This window comes from Sinocyclocheilus grahami, unplaced genomic scaffold (assembly GCF_001515645.1).
Source record: "Sinocyclocheilus grahami isolate Dianchi unplaced genomic scaffold, SAMN03320097.WGS_v1.1 scaffold23.1, whole genome shotgun sequence".
NCBI lineage: Eukaryota > Metazoa > Chordata > Actinopteri > Cypriniformes > Cyprinidae > Sinocyclocheilus > Sinocyclocheilus grahami.
In genome coordinates, this window is record NW_015505202.1 from 1,772,871 (window position 1) to 1,794,316 (window position 21,446).

Sequence of the window (21,446 nt, forward strand, 5' to 3'; positions counted from 1 at the left end):
ATCTGTGAATCTACTCGGTTCAGGAATGATTTGAACAATATATGTACTGGTAGATTGCAAATTGTAATATTCTAATGTAACCTCTTGCGTGCTCCATGCTCCACCCCGTGTTTCGCGTGGCCAGCTCTCTTTGTCAGGAGCTCAGCTCGCGCAGTCCTGACTCTGTACTGAGATCTCGCCGCGCGCACAAGCGACTCCTCGATTTGCACTCTGCGTCCCGACTGCACACCAGCGCGAGAGGGGAAAACTTTCTTAAAACTTTTTTATCGCAATTTTCTCGCTTCTCCTCCTACAGAGCAAACGGCTTCGCGGATCTCTTCAACCGAAGAAACTGGTTAAGAAGTACCTCACCTTTACAACACTGAACATGTGTGCGCGTGCATAGTGCAGATTTGCTTGTTTTTCGTTCAAAAAAAGTCGCAACGAAGAGCGCAAAGTCTTGAGTACTTTACTGTTTGTTGTTGCTTTTGGTCTCTTTCTGTTTGTTACGCTCTGCGGGATTGTTTCGCTCGGTGCTCTTCAGAGGCCCGGCTTTTATTGCTCAAGAAAAGACCGAGCAGAAACGCCGCATCCCCACAAGAGTGTTCCCCATGAGGAAATCAGAAGTGCATATCGGAGAGATTTCGTGACTTCACTTTTTGTTTTGTTCTCTTGTATTTTTGCTGCCGCGGCTCGGTTGCTCAAGCAGTCCGCGATGAAGATGATCGCTGTATTTACTGTATGTATGTCTGCGGTGGTTTTGGCGTCGGCTCAGGCTGATCAGAAGGCAAAGAACTGCAATGAAGTCAGGACTGCTTACAGCTCGAAAGGTTTCAACATCAACGATGTTCCCAACAAAGGAGTTCATGGTGAGTTACACTGGTTTTATTAACCCAAACTAGTCTTGGAAATCAAATGTTTCTGAAAAACCAAGATTTTAAAAGCAAAAAGTTATGTAAATACACAATTATAGGCTACATACAAGTGTAGAGTGGACGTAAATCGTCAAGGTAGGTAGTGCATAAATTGTATAGTTAATCTCTGCCTACATATTGATTTTCTGTCGTTTTTAAAACTGCTTTTTAATTACTCATATTGGCTTCAAAATGATTGCTTCCAAGATTTTGTTAGGTCTTTAAGGTGACTAACACATTACTTACAATTATGACTTAAAGTATAGCTACTTAAAGAGAACAAAAATCACCAAAATATACTGTCTACACGTCCTCATTTTGTCCCATACTAGTTATTTTCTTATTTCTGTGGAACTTAAGTGATGTTATGGAGAATGACAGTCTCCGTCGCCATTCGCTTGCATTACATGAATAAAATGAATGCAATCATAGTGAACGGTGGGACTGTCGTTCCACCTAACATGTTTTTTTTTGTGCCCACAGAAGTAAAACGTTATAGAGGTTTGGAAAAACATTAGTTTGAGTGCATGACCGATTTTATTTTTAGGATGAACTGTCCCTTTAAATCGCTTTCTCCAGCTACATGAACGTTACCGCATTTCAGATTGCTAGTAGGCAGTTACTGCATCTTTTAAAACGGGATGCAGCTCGTGATTTAATTTCTATAGTTACAAGTGTTCCGTCGTCCCTCCTCTCCGCACCCCCAGCTGCTGGCTTTGTTTCAGAGTGTCGTACTTTGTCATTGTAAGCGAGAGTCGGTCATCGGACAGTGATTGTCATTCAGAAGCGCTAATGCTCATGTAAATGCAGTGATTTGATCTGGAGCGCAAGTGTAGAGTGGACGTAAATCGTCAAGGTAGGTAGTGCATAAATTGTATAGTTAATCTCTGCCTACATATTGATTTTCTGTCGTTTTTAAAACTGCTTTTTAATGACTCATATTGGCTTCAAAATGATTGCTTCCAAGATTTTGTTAGGTCTTTAAGGTGACTAACACATTACTTACAATTATGACTTAAAGTATAGCTACTTAAAGAGAACAAAAATCACCAAAATATACTGTCTACACGTCCTCATTTTGTTCCATACTAGTTATTTTCTTATTTCTGTGGAACTTAAGTGATGTTATGGAGAATGACAGTCTCAGTCGCCATTCGCTTGCATTACATGAATAAAATGAATGCAATCATAGTGAACGGTGGGACTGTCGTTCCACCTAACATGTTTTTTTTTGTGCCCACAGAAGTAAAACGTTATAGAGGTTTGGAAAAACATTAGTTTGAGTGCATGACCGATTTTATTTTTAGGATGAACTGTCCCTTTAAATCGCTTTCTCCAGCTACATGAACGTTACCGCATTTCAGATTGCTAGTAGGCAGTTACTGCATCTTTTAAAACGGGATGCAGCTCGTGATTTAATTTCTATAGTTACAAGTGTTCCGTCGTCCCTCCTCTCCGCACCCCCAGCTGCTGGCTTTGTTTCAGAGTGTCGTACTTTGTCATTGTAAGCGAGAGTCGGTCATCGGACAGTGATTGTCATTCAGAAGCGCTAATGCTCATGTAAATGCAGTGATTTGATCTGGAGCGGGAAGGGGGGCAGGGGAGCGTAACAAGTTGCAGTTTTGAGCTCCACTTCAAGGCCTGTGTGAGGGGGAGAAACTAGCCTCAGGACACAGTTTGGCTATAATAAAGGAGAAAGTTTTCCAGACTCGGACGCCAGTCAGAATAGTTCATCAAGGACTATGCTTCTATTTATTTAAGGCGTTGAATCTACACGGTATTTGTGCAAAGTCATAAACAAATGCAAAGATATGAAGGAAACTCACTAGAAATCTGAAATTGGCATGACATGCTCTATGCTTTATAAAGTGTTAAACAATATCACCCATGCTGATATTCAGTTCAACTGCACGACTGCATACAGCAGTTTACAGTTATTTACAGTATACAAGTAGTTATTATCGACTAACTTGCGTTTCAGACAAAAATATGTGTTTGTATATTTCTTCTCCACCAGTGAAAACCTCACTAAAGAAGCCAAAGTGTCAAGCTTTGAGTGTTATCAAGCAATTCAGGGCCGAGTCTGTGTGTGGAGTGGAGTGACCGCTTTGTCCTCACTAGGGGTGTAATTCGAACAATACAATCTGACATCAGTTCAATATAGCATTTGCAAATACATCATGTATAAAAGCATGTCGCAATCAGTTATTTACAGTAGTTATTATCGACTAACTTGCGTTTCAGACAAAAATATGTGTTTGTATATTTCTTCTCCACCAGTGAAAACCTCACTAAAGAAGCCAAAGTGTCAAGCTTTGAGTGTTATCAAGCAATTCAGGGCCGAGTCTGTGTGTGGAGTGGAGTGACCGCTTTGTCCTCACTAGGGGTGTAATTCGAACAATACAATCTGACATCAGTTCAATATAGCATTTGCAAATACATCATGTATAAAAGCATGTCGCAATGCAATTACAACTTGATTATATTCCTGAGAGGAGATGATGCCAACCCCTCAGAAGACAACATACAAAACGACCAAATTTTGCTATAAGTTTGATCGCAACATATAATGATTGCTGTTAATAGTGTTCACCGTCTGTTTGATTACAGGACATTACCTGCTTGATTTTTACCTACATTTCTGCCATATGGACATCACCTTGAGATAGTCACCACTGATAAGCTAATACTAAATATAATGTAGAAACTAACATTTTCTGTAAAGCTGCTTTGCAACGATTTGCATCGTGAAAAGCGCTATACAAATAAACTTGAATTGAATTGAATATTCAGGGGCCTGCAAACAGTATATAGGGCCTTTCGCACCGCGGGAACCTTTTCATAGTACCAGAACTAATTGTGGAACTACCCACTTTTTGGCGTGTTCGCACCGCCGGAACTGGGTGCGATTTTAGTACCGGACTGCCTTTTTCGAGAACCAAATTAGCTCCTACTCCGGCACAACTGGTACTAATCGTGACGCAAGTAGACATTGATTGGCCCGCCATGATTTAAAACGCCGTGTAAATATACTGTAAACATTGTGTCAACTTATTTCGCAAGTATGGAGAACAGCGATAGATGGACGGACGCTGAAGTGCAGGCACTTGTAGCAGATGTAGCACTGCCAGTTGTTGTTGGAGATTCTTAGTCGTCCTTTCCATTCTTTCAATCGCTTTACGTATACGTCGACTTTCCATGTCCACTGTGAAACCCGCGAGACACAACAGAAACACAGCTCCGATCACAGCGTCCTCCATCCTCCTGTTGTTAATGTTGTTCTTCTTTGTTTCTGTTGTTGAACGCCCCGCACAAATGACGACGCTGTCGACCGGCTTACTTCACTTCTTATTACACACTCTCAGTGCGAATGCAACCCTTTAAATGGTACTGGGAAATAGTTAGCGCAAAATCGTCCCAGTACTTTAGTACTGTACATTTAGTTCTGGAACTAAAGCGGTGCGAAAGGCCCTAATCAGTATCACAAAATTACGTGCATATTTTACATTTTTATGAACTCACAAATGTAACCAAATTATAACATGAGCATTAAATTAAATTCTCTGAAAATTGCAAACGCTGTATCCCTATAAACGTTTCGAAAGTGGGTTTTATATAGATATAGATTTATATAGAAGAACCATTTTTGGTTCCCCAAAAAACCTTTCAGCAAACAGTTCTTAAAATATATATATATTTTTGAGTGTGAAGAACATTTTAATAATCCAAAGAACCTTTTTCCACAATAAAGAAACTTTTGTGCAATGGGAATGTTCCATAGAATGTTTTACATGGAACCTTAGATGCCAATGAACCTTTATTTTTAAAAGCGTAATATAGAAAAATAAGTAATGGGGAAAAAACATATATTGACTGTTTTATGCTGTGCATGAATACATCATATAGTTTGTGATTTGATCGATTTGAGCTAATCTCTGCTTAGTGTTTTGTAATCAATCCCTTTTAGCCACGTTCCGCACACACACTCTGACCTAGAACGCAGGGAACACATTCAGGCTTGGTGATATAAACTAAATATCTGTACTCTTGAAACTTTGTTCAATCAAATTTAAGGGCCAGAATGAATTGTTGCATAATATCTAGTGTATTTCTGTGATTATTTTTGAAACCTCTTTGCATGACTGCAGCTAGGTGAAGGGGAACAATTGAGCATTAATTTTTCCTGTACTTTACACCAGCCCAACAAGTCCATTGTCTTCCCAGAGGTGTCATTGAAATGCAAACTTTGAGTGTTCCCCAACATGTCTGCATGTGTCATGTTTTTTGTCAAATCTCCAGTTTTGTTGTGATGGCTTTAAAGAATGAATTATAAAGGCTCGTTTAGAGGTTTAAGTGCAATGCGCGTGTGCCTCTCACAATGGTGCACAATATGCGTCGAGACCCTGTGCAAGGCTAGCCTTAGTTTGCATGCCTTTGTCAATAAGAGACTGAGATAATGGATACAGAGAAAGTGACAAGGTCTGCTGTCACTGAGGGGTGGAGGTCCTTAGAAAGCAAAAAAGGAAGCACAAAAAGCTTTGCTTTAGCTTAATGTCTCCTGTTGCTAGGGAGAAAATGGTCCACAGGAGAACCTAATTGAACTGGTAGTGGCCCCACGTTTCTGGCGTTCAGAGCTGGCCCTCTTCACCTTGTAGTCAAAATATGTCTTCTTTATTCTTCTGTAGTCCTGAAGCACAGTTCCATCCTCATTGTTTGAGCCAATCCTACACGTAGCACGAGTCAGGCAAATGGTCAAAATTACATCCCATGCATGATGATTTTTCTGCGTTCCAGTGACTCATCAGCAAGGGTATTATACTATTTATACACCGAAGCATTTTTCGTGTGACTCATGCTAGTCAAGAAAGGCTGTTCAAACCGGTGGTTTCATTCAAAGACCTGTTCACATGAATGTTGTCTTGCTTTTGTTAGTATCATAAATCAGAAGTTTAGAATGTTATGGCTTTTACAGGCACGGCATCCAACATGGCAAGATTTCCTGCAACTGCGAGTATCTTTTGCAGTGGAAAGATGATTCAACTTTCTATCTTGAGATCTTATGGTTAAAAGCTTTTTGTACATTATATGGAAGTGAACCTAAAATGAGGGATTAATTTGGTCTATTATCATACATTTCCATCACAAATTCCTTCCTGTAATGTTATGTCTTTAAATGTTAGTCAGAAATTTTGAGAAGAAGCCTTTTTATAAAAGAAGTAATTCACCCAAAACTGTAAAGAAAATTGTTATCATTTACTCACTTTAATGTTGTTCCAAGCCTTTATATGTTGAAGGATGTTCTTTGACTTTCACTGTATTGTCAAAAGTTTTTTTTTTAAATATTCTCTTTTATATAAAGAAATGCATGCAGGTTTGGAATGATTCCTTTAAAATTGTGCCTCTTACATCCTCTAGCTATTTTTCCAACAAATGTGGTTAATGAATGATGATGTTTACTTAAATACTTCACTACAACCCTTGACCCTTGAAGGAAAAATATTTTAAAATCGAATTGTGTCTTTAAAAGCAAATGAGACGCCAGGTAGAAGTGTATGGCACTTTCTTTAGTAAAAGTTTTGTGGTTTTAACGAGTCATAGTATCATGTTTAAGACCCCTAGCCAATAAGTTTGCTGAGACCACTTACCACTTCATGCTGCCATTTCCACTAAGCTGCACCCAAGTGGAGGTTGTTGTGTGAAATTGGTGTTAGAAACTTTGTGTGTTTCTCTGCTGGATATGCATGGTTTTGTAAGGAGATTTTGAGGTGAGATCTTTCTTCATGGTCAGAGTGCCTCTCTAGATCCTCTCAGTTTGAGAGGACTGTGGATTATTGCACCTTAGAAAGCTTCATAGTTCTTTAAGCCATGAAGTACATGGATTCCTGCTGTGGTCTAAACCGTCCGTATCCTCCAATCTGCAGTTAAACCAAAAGCACCGCCTGGCCTTTTTATAAAAAGCCTCACTGCTTGTGATGGTTTGATTGGCCTAGATGTCATAAAACACGTGTGTCAAGTGCCTCCTGCCCAGTGGCAGGCGGCCCATCTTCAAAAGTTTCCGAGGAGGGGTGGTTAATACTGACCAGATTGATATCTCACCTTGTCAACAGTTCCTCATAGTGATCCAGCAGATTGCTTTTCCCTGCTCTGGAGAAATCTGCTTTGCTTTATGTTGGCGGTTTGCTTATATCATGCCTCAGGTATGTACAATGGCAAAGTTTAAACATGTTTCCTCCCCCTTTCTCCTGAAAGATTCATCCCACTCTTAATTACTTCAGTACATTATGAGACTCGGAAAGGCGATGACTTCACCTCGCTGGCCTCTTGATATTGTACAGATCAGATCTGAACTGGATGCACTTAATCTTTGGCCTGTAGCTTGGATGCATCAATGTAATAGATTTATTTTTGCAGGCCAGTCTTTTATTATTATTATTATTGCTTGCCTTGTATTTTCACTTTGATAAATATTTGAAAGATTGTGTCATGTCATAGATAAGCAGGTCTACACTGAATCTGTGAACACAGAGCTTTGCAGGAAGTAGTTCTGCCCTTTTTCCTGTCCCTTGTGTGTTTATTAACTACTTCAGCTAATTTGATCATGTTTTTAGCTACCGATAGAATTGGGGAAATATTAACTCTTGTTTTTTTTGTGTACTGTGACTAAATCCGTAATGGAGTTTTGGGTATGCAGTCAGCGCATTACAGATAAGATTGTAAATTAGATGTAATTAAGCTGGTTATTTGGGTAAAACGCAAACAAATGATGTTTCTACTGACAGTCAGATGGGTTGAGAGTCACTAGAAGTTGATCATGCCAGTAAGAAGTTCATTTATGCTGTGTTAATGAGACCTTTGTATGCCACTGTGTCAGATCAGAGCATGCAAGCCCCCTCCCCACCGCTCCAGCTAATCAGAGGATAATCACTCAAGTGCGATAATTAAAGAACAAATCATGTTTGTTGTCACTATTGGCAGCTGTGTGTGCCATTATCAGGGCAGATGTCACTCAGTAAATTATGAGTTACTGGAATAATAAAGTAAAAATACTTCAGTATTTTGTGAATTATTAATTTTTATAACACATTAACACCCTTCTAATTCTGCTTTAAGGTAGATAAGTAACATGTCCATGAACTATTTCCATTGCGATATTACAATTTAAAACAACTGTTCTATGTTAATGTATGTAAAATGCAATTTATTCCTTTGATGGCAAAGCTGAATTCTCAGCGTCATGACTCCAGTCTTCAGTGTCACATGATCCTTCAGAAATCATTCTGATATGCTGATTTGCTGCTCAAGAAACATTTCTTATCAATTATGAAAACAGTTTTAATACATTTTTCCAGGATTCTTTGATTGATAGATTTCAAAAGAACAGCATTTATTTGAAATCTTTACATTATGAACAATATTATAAATGTCTTGACTGTTACTTTTGCCCAATTGAATACATCCTTGTTAAGTATTGTTATTATTACTTATTATTTTAAATCTTACTAACTGAAAGGTAGTTTTTCCTCTATTAAAGTGAAATTTCATTAGTCACCATTTTTGAAACTTTTTCAACTTTTTTTTTCTACTAGCTTGCTTAAATAGTTAGAAAAATGAATTATTAAATGTACTAATATCAATATGAGATCATTAAAATTGCTTGTATAATAATTCGACTAAAATGTTAAAATATGTTTAAAATAGTTTTTGTCTAAATTGTCTGTATATGGTCAGATGACTTTGCAGTTCACGTTTGCCCTGCTGTGGGACAGTCTGAAGGGGAGCTGATCTGTGCTCTGTGCTCTCATGACCTGACCCCAGTGGATAACTGCCTGTAATTGAGTTTGGCTATCAGGAGGAAGCAGTCTTGTGAATGAGAACCAAGCAGTGTTTGGTAATGAGCAGGCAGGAGGAGAACGTAGTAGTGCCATGTGACCGGGCCAACACACTCTCATGGTAATTCGTAACTATTTTAGGTTTTGGCAAATTCATATGAAGTTGTACGATCTCATTAGTTCATTTTTGTATGATCTGCTTACGCAGATTTAGGGGTGGAACATCATGCTTATGTTTTTTTTAAAAGTCATACTTTCCATATGAATCACATCATGCAAATTCATATGAAAATGCTATTTCATAAAGTACTTCCATAATTATTTCTGAGGTAGATGCAGTACTGATTCTGGGTTACATCCATGTTCTGTTCAAGATTTTCATGATCTGTGACTTTTCTCCACACATTTTAAAATGTGTGGAGAAATTCTCTCTTCCTCTGCTTCCTCTCAATCCCCCTCCAAAAAACCCCTGAGAGCGGCGGCCTGTGGGGGGTAAGTGCAGTGTGTGGGAACAATGGGATGCCCCCTTTTAGCCCAAGTCTGCCCCCTCCTTAGCACATTCCACAGGGGACCACCAAGACCTCCTCACTGGGACCCTAGAGCCAGGAGCGGCAACAAAGACTCAGCCGGAGGATCTTCAACAGAGGATTGACTGACTGTTGAATGAAAGAGGATGGAGTTTTGACTGACACAAGAAGGGCGGCAGTGAGAGGCAACTTAACATGTTACTAAGAGGAGCTGCCACCGCATTTGATTGAGCGAGAGCGTGTGACCTGCTCACAGGGAATGTGAGGAACGCTCCGAAACGTGGCCCGGGGTGGGATTCGTGGACTCCGACTCACCCTGAGTCATCGTGCACACTGAATGGGGCAGATGTGCACAGGCATGAAGAAAAAAGCCCTTCGCTTCCTCAACCCAAGACGTGTGTCTCTTGTGACATTGTTAGTGTAGTTTGTGGTTTTCCCTGAGTAAATCTGGCACAGTACAGAGTGATGTCGGATGGGTGCTGTGTAAAATCTGGCCCTGTGTTTGTGGCTTTCCACACTTGAAGGCAGATACAGGCTGCCACTGAAGTTCCTTGTTAACACTTCCCATTTGCATGCTGTTAAATCGACACTCCCTGGGCCCCCAAACTTGGCCGGTAGGTCTGTTCCTGTACCCTTGCATCCCGCTGGATAGGGACGGCTTTGTAGGAAGTGTTTGTGCCAAAGCAGCTTTTCTACACTTTTTTTTTTCACTCTCTCTGCTTGTGCCGTTTCATCCATCCTGGATTTCTACATAGTGTTGTCCAAGTATTATCCCTCCGTTCCTTTCATTTGTCCCGACTCTTTTCACCTCCCTATCTGCTCTGTGTGTGGGAAGCTTTCCAGATGATTTTAATACCAAAACAGACTGCTACAGCGAAGACTGCTGTTTGCTCAGACCCTTCCTCCCGTGGCTTTGTTATCAGGCATTAGCATGGCCAATGTGTGCTGGAGTTGTCGAGCAGATACTGACTAGAGGCTTGAGCTTTGCATACAGTTCTCCACTGGGACATTCCCTTAACCTCATTCCTCTGCAAAACTCCCTGTGTGTGTTATTTGAGAGGTGGTGTGTCCTTTTACTTTAGCGGGTTTCAGTCATAACTGGTGTTGCCGTGAGCAGTGCTCCGAGATCTTCTCCCAAAGGGTGTTCCTCACTCCATAAATTCTTTACACCTCCAAAAGCTGCATAAACTCAACCAAATGAGAAATACATAAATGTGGTGCACCCTGTTTTCATCTTGTGTTTTGTGTCTCACAAACATGTAAATAAAACGAACTACTTAATGATGCACAGTATCTTTAAGTACATCACTGTATGTACATTACTGTTGAAAAGTTTAGGCTCAGTAAGGTTTTTTAAAAAAGAAACAAATTAATACTTTTATTCTGAAAAGGGGCATTGAATTGATCAAAAGTAGCAGTAAAGACTTTTATAATATTACGAAAAATTTCTGTTTCAAATAAATGCTGTTCTTTTGAACTTCACGGCTTCCTCAAAAATATTAAGCAGCAACAGTTTTCCACATTGATAATTCTTGAGCAGCAAATCCGCATATTAGAATGATTTCTGAAGGATCATGTGACACTGAAAACTGGAGTAATGATTCTTGCCACCAAGAATAAATTACATAAAATATATTCAAATAGAAAGGTTATTTTAAATTGTAAAAATATTTTACAATGTTGTTGTTGTTGTTGTTTTTACTGTATTATTTTTTTCAAATAAATACTGCCGTGGTGAACAAATAAGACTTCTTACAAAAACATAAATTCTTCCTGACCATAAACTTTTAAATGGTTGTATATGTCATGAAACAAAACAATATGAATGCCCATACAAATAAATATTGTGTTGGTAGCACTTTAGAATAAAGTTAAATTCATTAATGTTAGTTAATGCGTTGTCATGAACTAAGAATTAACCATTTTTACAAGCATTTGTTATTTTATGAGCAGTTCGTGTTCATTCATAATACATGAACTAATGTTAATTTACACAATTTAATGTCAGAAATGTGTTAGTACATGTAAAAATATTAATACATGCAGTGAAAGTATTGTATCATCAATTTCATCAAATGAAAGTATTGTATCATCAAATGCATGAAAATGCATTAACTAATGTTAACAAATTGGACCTCAGTTGTAAAGTGTTATGGAAACGTGATATGATTGAATCATAGCAGCCTTAATGTAAATCAGTAATGATAATTATGACTATAATATTTCTGTGGTTTTTCTCCCGCCTCTCACAATCATTTGTGGCTGTTTTGAGAGCAGAGAGATGTAGGCCAGGGCTCATCTGGGTTTTGGGCAGAAGCCCTCCCCTCTGGGAATGATTTCCTGTAATCTCTGCTAATTACTCCCACGGCCAACATCAAGACTCCCTCTGATGAGCCTCAGACCAGGACTTGTTTCAGCCTGCTTATATGCGACCAGTTCGATTACCTAATTCTGCACTTCATACACATGTAAAAAAGCCTTTGGAGAGAATGGAGAATTGAGGTGGTGGTGTGCGTTCAGGCAGCCGGGTGGAGGCAGATAAAGAGCTCCCTCTCAGACCTCCGTCGGTTTAACTGACGAGGTGATGGGAACTCTTAAAACAGTCATCAAAACCAAATGCCTCGGCTCCGGTCCCACCTCTGGCTCAAGTGATTTTTTCTTTTCCCCTAGTCTAGTTTGACTGTTCCGTTTGTCACAAGTCACTCAGACAGACCCTGGATGAATGTTTTTGAGTTGGGGCAAAGTCATAGCAATGATTTCACAGAAACAAAATGGAGGACTGGCTTGAAAACCTTAAAATGGCCACATCTGATCTCCTTTCATTTTTTGAGAGCAGAAGATCCTCTTATTGGTTGATTTATTGACATTCCTTTCCATAAATAATATCCTAGATGGTCGAGATGTCAGTCAAAAGCATAGTAAGTTTATCCCAGTGTAGGTTTACTCCCGCTACAATCGCTTATTGCCACCGCTCTTCCCATCAACTTCACGGCTATCCAGTTTCCTAAGCCCAACAGGTATATCAGAATCATTGTTGCAGTGTTGTAGCTTTGAGGACTTGAAATATGATCTTTGGCCTGACCTCATCCTGCCCGTGGGCCCCTCTTTTTCTCTTTCTCTATCAACATCTCCTCTTCTTTCTTTCTAACACACAGCTTACGCATTACCTCAATGCTTGTCCGTCAGTTTCTACATCTGGTGGATTTCAGCTGCTCTTAGATGCCGGTTATAAACAGTCAGAGAATGGCTCGGGCTTCCGCTGCTTTGCTTTACCAAGGGGGATAAGATGTAGCGCTCCTGCGTTAAAACCTTTCATATGCTGAAGGTTAAGTAGATGTTTTGTTTTTAAGCGGATTTTGAGAGTCAGGAAGAATATAAGTGTAAAAATGAAGGGGATCTTGACTTGGAGAGCCGCACAATGAGTGTGTTTGTGGTTTCGGTCATATGCGGCTTATGGTGGGCTTGCAAATTTCCAAACAAGACATGCTTTGACCTAGATATACCACCCTTTTAGCCCTCAGGTCGTTTGTGTGGATCTTCTATGGTAGTTTGAAGTTAAAGAGCTCTCTTTGCTTAGTTCTGTACTGAGACTATAACACAGACAGAGAAATATACAGAGTGGAGTTGTGTGGGAAATGCCCTTTTGGTGACTATTTTTATACATGTTATGATGTACATATGTGCTCAACTGAAACTTCATGTGGTTTGATTGTTGGAAAAAAATTTAGGTTTCTGTTGAAAGAAGCAGTGGCTTTTTAATAGGTTTTTGTGTTGTATATTTAGAGCAATCATAATCGATTGCTCGTAAGCAATTAACAGCCAGTCACCAATCTATTCAAGCAAAACTATTTCTATCATTTGCTAAAATATTCAATTAAGCTTTATTCACTCACAATAGACATTTGAAGCGTATCTCGTAGTGAAAGCATACTTATGCTTTGTTGTTTTTGTTACATAGCAACTAATCTAAAGCTCTTTCATTTATTACATATTGTCTTGAAGAATTACAAGGAAAGATGTGCTTGAGAAGAGCAACAAGCATTGTTTTATTACATTTTGATTATGTGCATTGTAGTGGAATTTTTTCCAAATAAAGGTATGAGACAAAAGTCTTTTGAAGAATTATTTTCTTGCAAGAAAATGTCTACATTCATACAGCCATTGTGCTGGCTGTAGATTGCGACAAAGAGAAAATACCTGTATAAATGCAGTATTTATACCCTACTCAAATCAGGATGCTTCTATCTCAACCAATCATAATGCAGGGCTTAAAGTTCTCCGGCACCGTGCCGAATCTCCGGTGTGTGGCGTTTGGCTGCGGGGAAAAAAAGTTGCCCTACATTTATTGTTGATATCACGTTCGAGTTTAGGGCTGCACGATAAATCGCATGCGATATTTAACGCGCATCTTATCAGTAAAGCCGCTTCTGTAATCAGCGGTAAATCTCCATCACGTGCGTGCTTTCACATTGAGCAGCATTAACTACTCAGAGCCGTTGTTCACTGACGAGCTGCGCAAAACCACATTCATATTTGCGCGATTTTTTGCGCAGCTCGTCAGTGAACAACGGCTCTGTGTAGTAAATGTTGCTCTATGTGAAAGCACGCACGTGATGGAGATTTACCGCTGATTACAGAACCGGCTTTCTGACAAGATGCGTGTTCAATATCGCATGCGATTTATCGTGCAGCCCTATTCGAGTTCATGAGTTCACCTACCAATGTATGAGAGGAACACCGCTTTCACTCTCAACCAAACTAACATTACTAGCCAATCAGAAGTTTTTGCTCTTATAAACACTAGACGCGCATTAGCTGATGAATGGAAAAGAAGCCTGGGTCTCAAGCACGACACATTGAAAAAGCTGTGAGGCGCAATGGTCAAAGATTTCCATCCATTTCCATATTTACATAGAAAAGCTATTAAAAAAGCAGCAGGACTTTGTAAACAGCTCAGAGTTATCACATCATCTCCATAAGAACGATATGATTGCCAGAACGAATTTACCTGTATTTTTGAAAAGGTCCTGTTCACACATGATCTCTTACCGGTAATTAACCAGTAAAGACTATGTGTGAAAGGGGCTGAACTCTTCCTCTGCATATGGTGAGTTTGGGTTGCTTAACGTTCATCTGGGAAAACTCACTTGACTTGTAATGTAAATCATTTAAACCTATGCCAACACAAGAAAATACATCAACATATTTCTAAATATGCGATTTATTGTACATCGCGAATTTAAAATAAAAGTTTCTAACTTTGCATGTGGCCAAATATTAAAATGAAATGGATTTAAACGTCTTGAATCACATGAAACAGCATGAAACAGCTCTGCAGGTATTTGTTGTAATATAGGCATATTACATTATGCATTTAAGAGTGTTGTTCAATAAAACCATGTAATTGGTTTTGATACTTTATTTGAGGCCAATTATTATTGCCTCATCGTTACTTTATATAGAAATATAGTCATATTAAAGCCTGTTTTTCCACTTAGTTCTCTTAAAAAAATATCAGATTACTCATCAAAATAATCAGATTACTTGATTAGCAAAATAATCATTAGTTAAGCACTAGATTAGTTAAAACATTTCAAAATACAACTGCATTTTTACTTTTTGTGATAGACAAATATTTTGTCATTTGAAAATTTCTCTCGTTCTAGTGAACCAAGTATCTGCATTTTTTCTCACCTTGTGAGCTAAGGGTATTGTCACACCCCTAGTGTCTATGAGCGTGATAAAAGCTCATAATTTTCCAAGTGTATGACATAGCTTTCATTCTTCAGGTCAATCATATATTTATGAAAAAAAAATCAGTTTGAATAAGGAAAGCGATAACTTTGCCATAGTATCCTTTCAAATGTTAAAATTGCCACATTCATTGCATTCTTTGCGTGTGCTGCACTTTATTTGTACCATTTTTGTTTTATTAGTTTATTTATTAGAATTTGAAAGATAATAACAACATTGATTAATAAGTGAGATCTTATTTTAGTCCTTGAAAACCAAAAAAGTAGTGCAAGTCCTTGAAAGTCCTGGAATTTTATTTTGCAGTATCTGTACAAACCCTGTTTAAGTTACCAGTTCTTGGACCATTTTAATGTTTTTGTTGTTGTTGTTTGAATTGAACTGTAGTTTTCTGTAGTAAACTGTCTTAGTATATTTCCTATTTTATATTCATTTCCTAGTATTTAATTTACCATTATTTTTTTTAACAAAACAATTTCAGAAACATCTTGTACCCTGTCAAGGTCAAAGCTAACCAGCAAAACTTGATATCAAAAGCATCCTAAATGTTACATGTGTTTGCACCATATTGTAGTGAGTAACCTTGCTGTTTCAAATATCCCACCATAATCTGTAGTCTGAGCCTGTCAAGGGCTAATGGCAATGGCAGATACGTTACTAATTATTTTCAAGGAAAATCATTTTCTTTTTTTGTTTGCCAAATAACCCCGTGTATGTGTCCGCCCCAGCAACCCCCAAGCCCCGGAAAAAAAGTTCAGGCTCAGGATTTTTTTTTGCTTTAACTAGGCCTGTCACGATAATTAAATAACCGTCTAATCGCGATTATTTGATCTAACCGCGATTGTTTCAGACCTGGTGCATCTACCAACCAAGGAAATGTGAAAAAGATTTACCCAGTAACTTTGTTTTGGTAATCCTTTTTCTGCAAGTGTCTGAAAAAACGAGCGCGTCTGATTTCGCTCCCATAGTGACGTTGCAAAGGGTTAGTATAGGTACTGATCGTTATATTTATACTGATCGTTTTCTTTGCTCACACACAGACACGGTGTGTACACCGGACGCGACAGCTGTACAGAGATACCCATTTTAAATACATTTAGTAGCAGAGCTACTGCACGCGATTTTCAGTGCTGGTTCATTGTATTTTGTTGTGTCGCACCGCGCCGCTCGCGTCCGGTGTAGACATGGTGAGAGCCACGCAGATGCACGTGAACACTAAATTCTGCTCACTTCTGCGTCTATTTGTGCCTGAAATACTGTGCTCTGCAAGTATCCTTGTAAACATATTGCTTATGGCTAAGGTGAAGGGAAACAATTGAGAAAGAAAATGGATGTGTAACAGTATATTGGTTTACAGCAGTTTAATGTTCCTGAGGCTTTCTGTGTTATGAATGTTAATCAAACAACAAAACACAAGGAAAAATCACTTTTGTAGCTTTAACACAGATTTATTAGATTTATACAGTGAAGACTATGCAGTGTTATTTTACATTTGATTATTCAATTTCTGTACCCTGAATACTGTTAGACTTACCTGAAAAATATAATGTACTGCTTATTTCATTTGTATCTTTTTTTCTGTTATATTTATCTATGCTTGTAATTTATTTCCTATGCTGATTTACTCACCCCAATCATTGATTAGTTTTTTTTCTAAATAAACTATTCAAGTCATGTGGTGATTTTTGTTTTCATATCGCAATATATATCACAGAAAAATAAAATATCGCAATGTGAGTTTTTTCCAATATCGTGCAGCCCTATTCGGATGTGTGCGCTCAGAAAATCGTGTATCTGAAGTTTAAACTAATATGGTTTAAAACGCATGATTTCAGCGCGGTAAACATGATAATCAGAACCAAAACCGAACAGATGTTTTTTAGCAGGTCCGAGCTGTAATGGCGCAGCTCTATTCTGGAAAAGGGGGCAGGGAGCAGCAGCTCATTTGCATTTAAAGAGAAAGGCACGAAAAACAGCGTGTTTCTGCTTCCACTCAAAATAGGCATTTTCAAAATGATGTAATAAATGATCTGTGGGGTATTTTGAGCTGAAACTTCACAGACACATTCTGGGGACACCAGAGACTTATATTACATATTGTAAAAAGGGGCATAATATGTCTCCTTTAAATAGATTTCCTTTTATCTCTCAGCTTATTGCAAACTGAAGCACTAAGAGAAAATCTAAAGACCACTCTTTAGTACAGTGAAGCAAATAATACCAATAATAATATTTCAGTTAAAAATAAAACTTCCTCCACATGCATCATCCTATGTTTACTTCTTAGCATAACTGTCACGTTACTGCAGAGCTTTGGTTTGGGATTGTTGCTGTTTAAGGGGAGAAGTGAGTTTCCTGCAATCCCCCAGAGCGTTTTTTACCATTTGACTGATTATTTTAGGTGATGTATGTATTGTCACTGCTCAGCCAGACCTGCAGTTTCTCACATTAGATCTTCCCACCCTCTGCTAACCTCTCCTTTGTCATCCATCTGTGTGTCCTCATGCAAGCATGTGCACAGATGTTCATTTTTGAAGAGGGATTGAGGATTCCTTCGTTGTAGCATCAGAGTGAGCTGCGTCATCAGCTTTTCATGTGTTTTTTCTCCCCTCTTTTTCAACCCCCTCTTCCTTCTCGTCTCTTCCTAGCCTGTACCTTTTGCCCCCGTTTTCTTCATGGGTAAATAAACGGTGCATTCCAGGCTGTCAGTGTCTCTGCTTATGGACAGGCTCATTGTAATTTGTCTTTTATTGTATCTCTGGCTGGAGGTATTGGTTGGGGGCGTGTAATTGCTTCCAACTGAACATTGCTCCATTTCGTGGAGCCGGTGTGTCCACTCCTTCACCACGTCCCGTGCTCGGCTCCGTAAGTAAATGAATCAATTATATTGTCAACAACATGATGGCTAATGTTATAATGTTGCCTGTTTTTCAACAAAAATGCACCAAATGAAATCACAAGTCATTAGTGTCAGCCAATAATATTATTGTATTTGATTTATATATTTGAGCCAGTTAGTTGTAGTCAAATGGTCATATGAACCTCACATTTCTAATTAGTTTATCTATTCTTATCTCTTAAATACTCAAAGTAGGGCTGCCCCCTAATAGTCAGTTAACCGTTAGTCGACGAAAAGAGGCTTAGTCGATCAAGATTTGATTAGTTGCTTAGTCGCAGAAAATAAAATTCCACATGAAGTGATGAAGTCACATAGTCCGTGACAGACAGATCACTAACAGCTGGTCTATTTGGTAATTACAGTACATCAGTCAGGACATGCAAACGTTTGTTTCGTTCATCAACCTCAAATGTGGCTTATCATCTGAAACATGTAAGTAGCTGCAACATTACATGACAGCTCGCTTTAACATTAACCTAGAAAAATGTGCACTATAATATAAGTGTTTGTGCAGAGTAGTGCTGGGCGGTATGACCAAAAATTTATATCACGGTATTTTTCAAAATTATACCGGTTTCACTGTACAAGACGGTAATTTTTTTTCATGCATGACCGGGTGTTAACCATATTTTCTACTGATTGAGAGAGGAAATACTGCAGTATATTAACTTAGAATGCCCTATTTTACTGTCATGATGAGTGAATATTGCAAAAAATAAAAATACCACACTAAATTGTGACTAAACACGACCCCTTTTAATACGTTAACCAGGGGTCACTCTCATTTATAATCGCGGCATCGTCTGATAAAATCAACATGCATCTACACTAAAGAGCGGCTATGCAGTTGTTTTGGCTATATTACTTTTTTGTCTCATGCAGCGCACTGCCTGCGTCTGAGTGACTAAAAAAAAGCAACAAACAAAAAGTGCATGTGATATTAACAGACGAACTACGCTCATATTTATAATTCCAAACAATCTGTAAGCGACAGGTGCTAGGAAACGCTGTTTTGCACTCATTTATTGACTAGTCCGCTGCGGTGCGGCTAACTGAATGCACTGCTTCTCTGCTGCTCACTGCATAGAACAGACGCCGAGAGAGGTGACGCTTCTCCGGGAAAGTCAGACCTCTCGTTCGCGGGACAGCACTGGCGAACTCTTCCAACTAAACCATAACTAAGGTTTATACAAAAAAGTTACTAGGTTTGCCAGTATGAATATTCTATGGAAAAAATCAGCTAAAAGGGTCTGAAGGTTGCTAAATCTAGTGCTAAAGTTGTGCTCGTGAGTGTGTGAGACGCAGGAGCTGATGGCAGGGGGCGGTGGATATTAGTGGTGGTCAATGTGGATATTGTGGATGAGTTCTTCTGCGTCATCACGTTCTATTACTTCTACAGCTTCAGTTTCAGAACTTTCACGCTTAGTAACACATACAGCTGTTCCCTCACCACAGTGCAACACCCCTTTCAAACAGTGTCGCGCTCTGAACGTTGTTTAAGTGACATACAGTGGTGTGAAAAAGTGTTGGCCCCCTTCCTGATTTCTTATTTTTTTGCATGTTTGTCACACTTGAATGTTTCAGATCATCAAACTAATTTAAATATTAGTAAAAGATAACACAAGTGAACACAACATGCCGTTTTTAAATGAAGGTTTTTATTATTAAGGGAAAACAAAATCCAAAACTACATGACCCTGTGTGAAGAAGTGTTTGCCCCCTAAACCTAATAACTGGTTGGGCCACACTTAACAGCAACAACTGCAATCAAGCGTTTGCGATAACTTGCAATGAGTCTGTTACAGCGCTGTGGAGGAATTTTGGTCCACTCATCTATGCAGAATTGTTGTAATTCAGCCACATTGGAGGGTTTTCGAGCATGAACTGACTTTTTAAGGTCATGCCACCGCATCTCAATAGGATTCAGGTCAGGACTTTGACTAGGACACTCCAAAGTCTTCATTTTGTTTTTCTTCAGCCATTCAGAGGTGGACTTGCCGGTGTGTTTTGGATGATTGTCCTGCTGTAGAACCCAAGTTTGCTTCAGCTTGAGGTCACGAACAGATGGATTCTCCTTCAGAATTTTTTGGTAAACAGCAGAATTCATGGTTCCATTTATCACAGCAAGTCTTCCAGGTCCTGAAGCAGCAAAACAGCCCCAGACCATCACACTACCACCACCATATTTTACTGTTGGTATGATGTTCTTTTTCTGAAATGTAGTGTTACTTTTACACCAGACGTAATGGGACACACACCTTCCAAAAAGTTCAACTTTTGTCTTGTCAGTCCACAGAGTATTTTCCTAGAAGGCTTGGGGATCATCAAGATGTTTTCTGGAAAAACTGAGACGAGCCTTTATGTTCTTTTTGCTCAGCAGCGGTTTTCGTCTTGTGCGGTATTTTCAAAATTCATATCATAACAAAAATAAAAACCGGTATTCGGTAGGAACAAGTATACCGCCCAGCACTAGTGCAGAGTGTAGAAGCTGAAATGTAGCACACTCACTGCATAACAGTTAACTTAAAGGTACCGGTGCGATCATTTGCATTTAACTTAAAGCTGCAGTCTGTACATTTTTTGGTTAAAAATGATCCAAAATCAATATTTGAGCAAGTACATAACCAGCCAGTGTTCGAAACTATCGCCTTACTTTTGCCCGATTCACAACGGTAAGCTTATAATAATGTTTTCTGGTATGACAATTACAGATTAGACTGTACAGAAATTGAAATCTACTCACTTATACACACTGTACTCAGTCACGCAATGCTGATGTTGTTAACATTAACAATTTGAGAATAAAGTATAACAATAATAATAATTTGCTAATTTAGATTAAATCACCATTGGTAGTGCGATTTATTGTAATGCTTTTTTCCTCAGTTGGTCAGAACAAAAGTGGCAGACTTGTTACTTGTTCAGATGACAGTATCCGGTGAAAATGCTTATTTGGGTCATATATTCCAAGACGTAGGCTAGAATCTGTGAGTGCAAAGTACAATATCCACACTGGTGCGGTGACTGACTGCCACACATACTCTTCAGAACATTAGATTAATCCGCGCTGGAGCCGTGCCGCCGCACAACCCACGCAAGGAAGATAATTCCACACACAGCTGCAACTGCAGGTTTTCAAACAGAGATGGCGACAGAGGCAAAACTTACGGACTGCAGCTTTAAAATACTAATTTTTGCTCATACAGAGTAATACATCTTTCGAATTTGTAAAAGGTTTACTTATATTTACTCCATGCTTGCCTCACAGACATGAAAAATATATCAATAGAAAGGGAAATGTCTACTTTTAAATGATCCATTTCAAATGGAAAACAAATATTTTCAGATATTATGTAATCCTTATGAAACATGCAGTGGAGATGACGAGTCAGTGTTGTCGACTTCATCACTGCAGCCAAAAATACAGAATTATTATAATTATAAGGCAGTCTTCTTGCTGTTTTTTCCCTGGCACATTCATAATCTTTACTTCTGCGGTGCGCTGTGGCAAGCTTTAGGCTATAGGCAATTAAAGGCTCATCATTAT

The 21,446-nt window shown here is 38.8% G+C and overlaps 1 protein-coding gene and 1 long non-coding RNA gene across 2 annotated transcripts in view; both read left to right on the plus strand.

The window, feature by feature from the left end:
- The first annotated feature begins 96 nt into the window (after positions 1-96).
- The window catches only part of gpc4 (glypican 4), a 52,968-nt gene continuing 31,618 nt past the window's right edge, over positions 97-21,446 (plus strand). The window contains exon 1 of the mRNA XM_016245084.1: positions 97-848. Within this exon, the coding sequence (XP_016100570.1) occupies positions 695-848 (154 nt within the window). The 5' untranslated portion in view covers positions 97-694. The remainder of the gene's footprint in view (positions 849-21,446) is intronic.
- On the plus strand, positions 14,819-21,400 carry LOC107560823 (uncharacterized). The gene is made up of 3 exons (XR_001605770.1): positions 14,819-14,831; positions 17,962-17,967; positions 21,327-21,400. It is a non-coding gene; the product is annotated as an uncharacterized lncRNA (long non-coding RNA).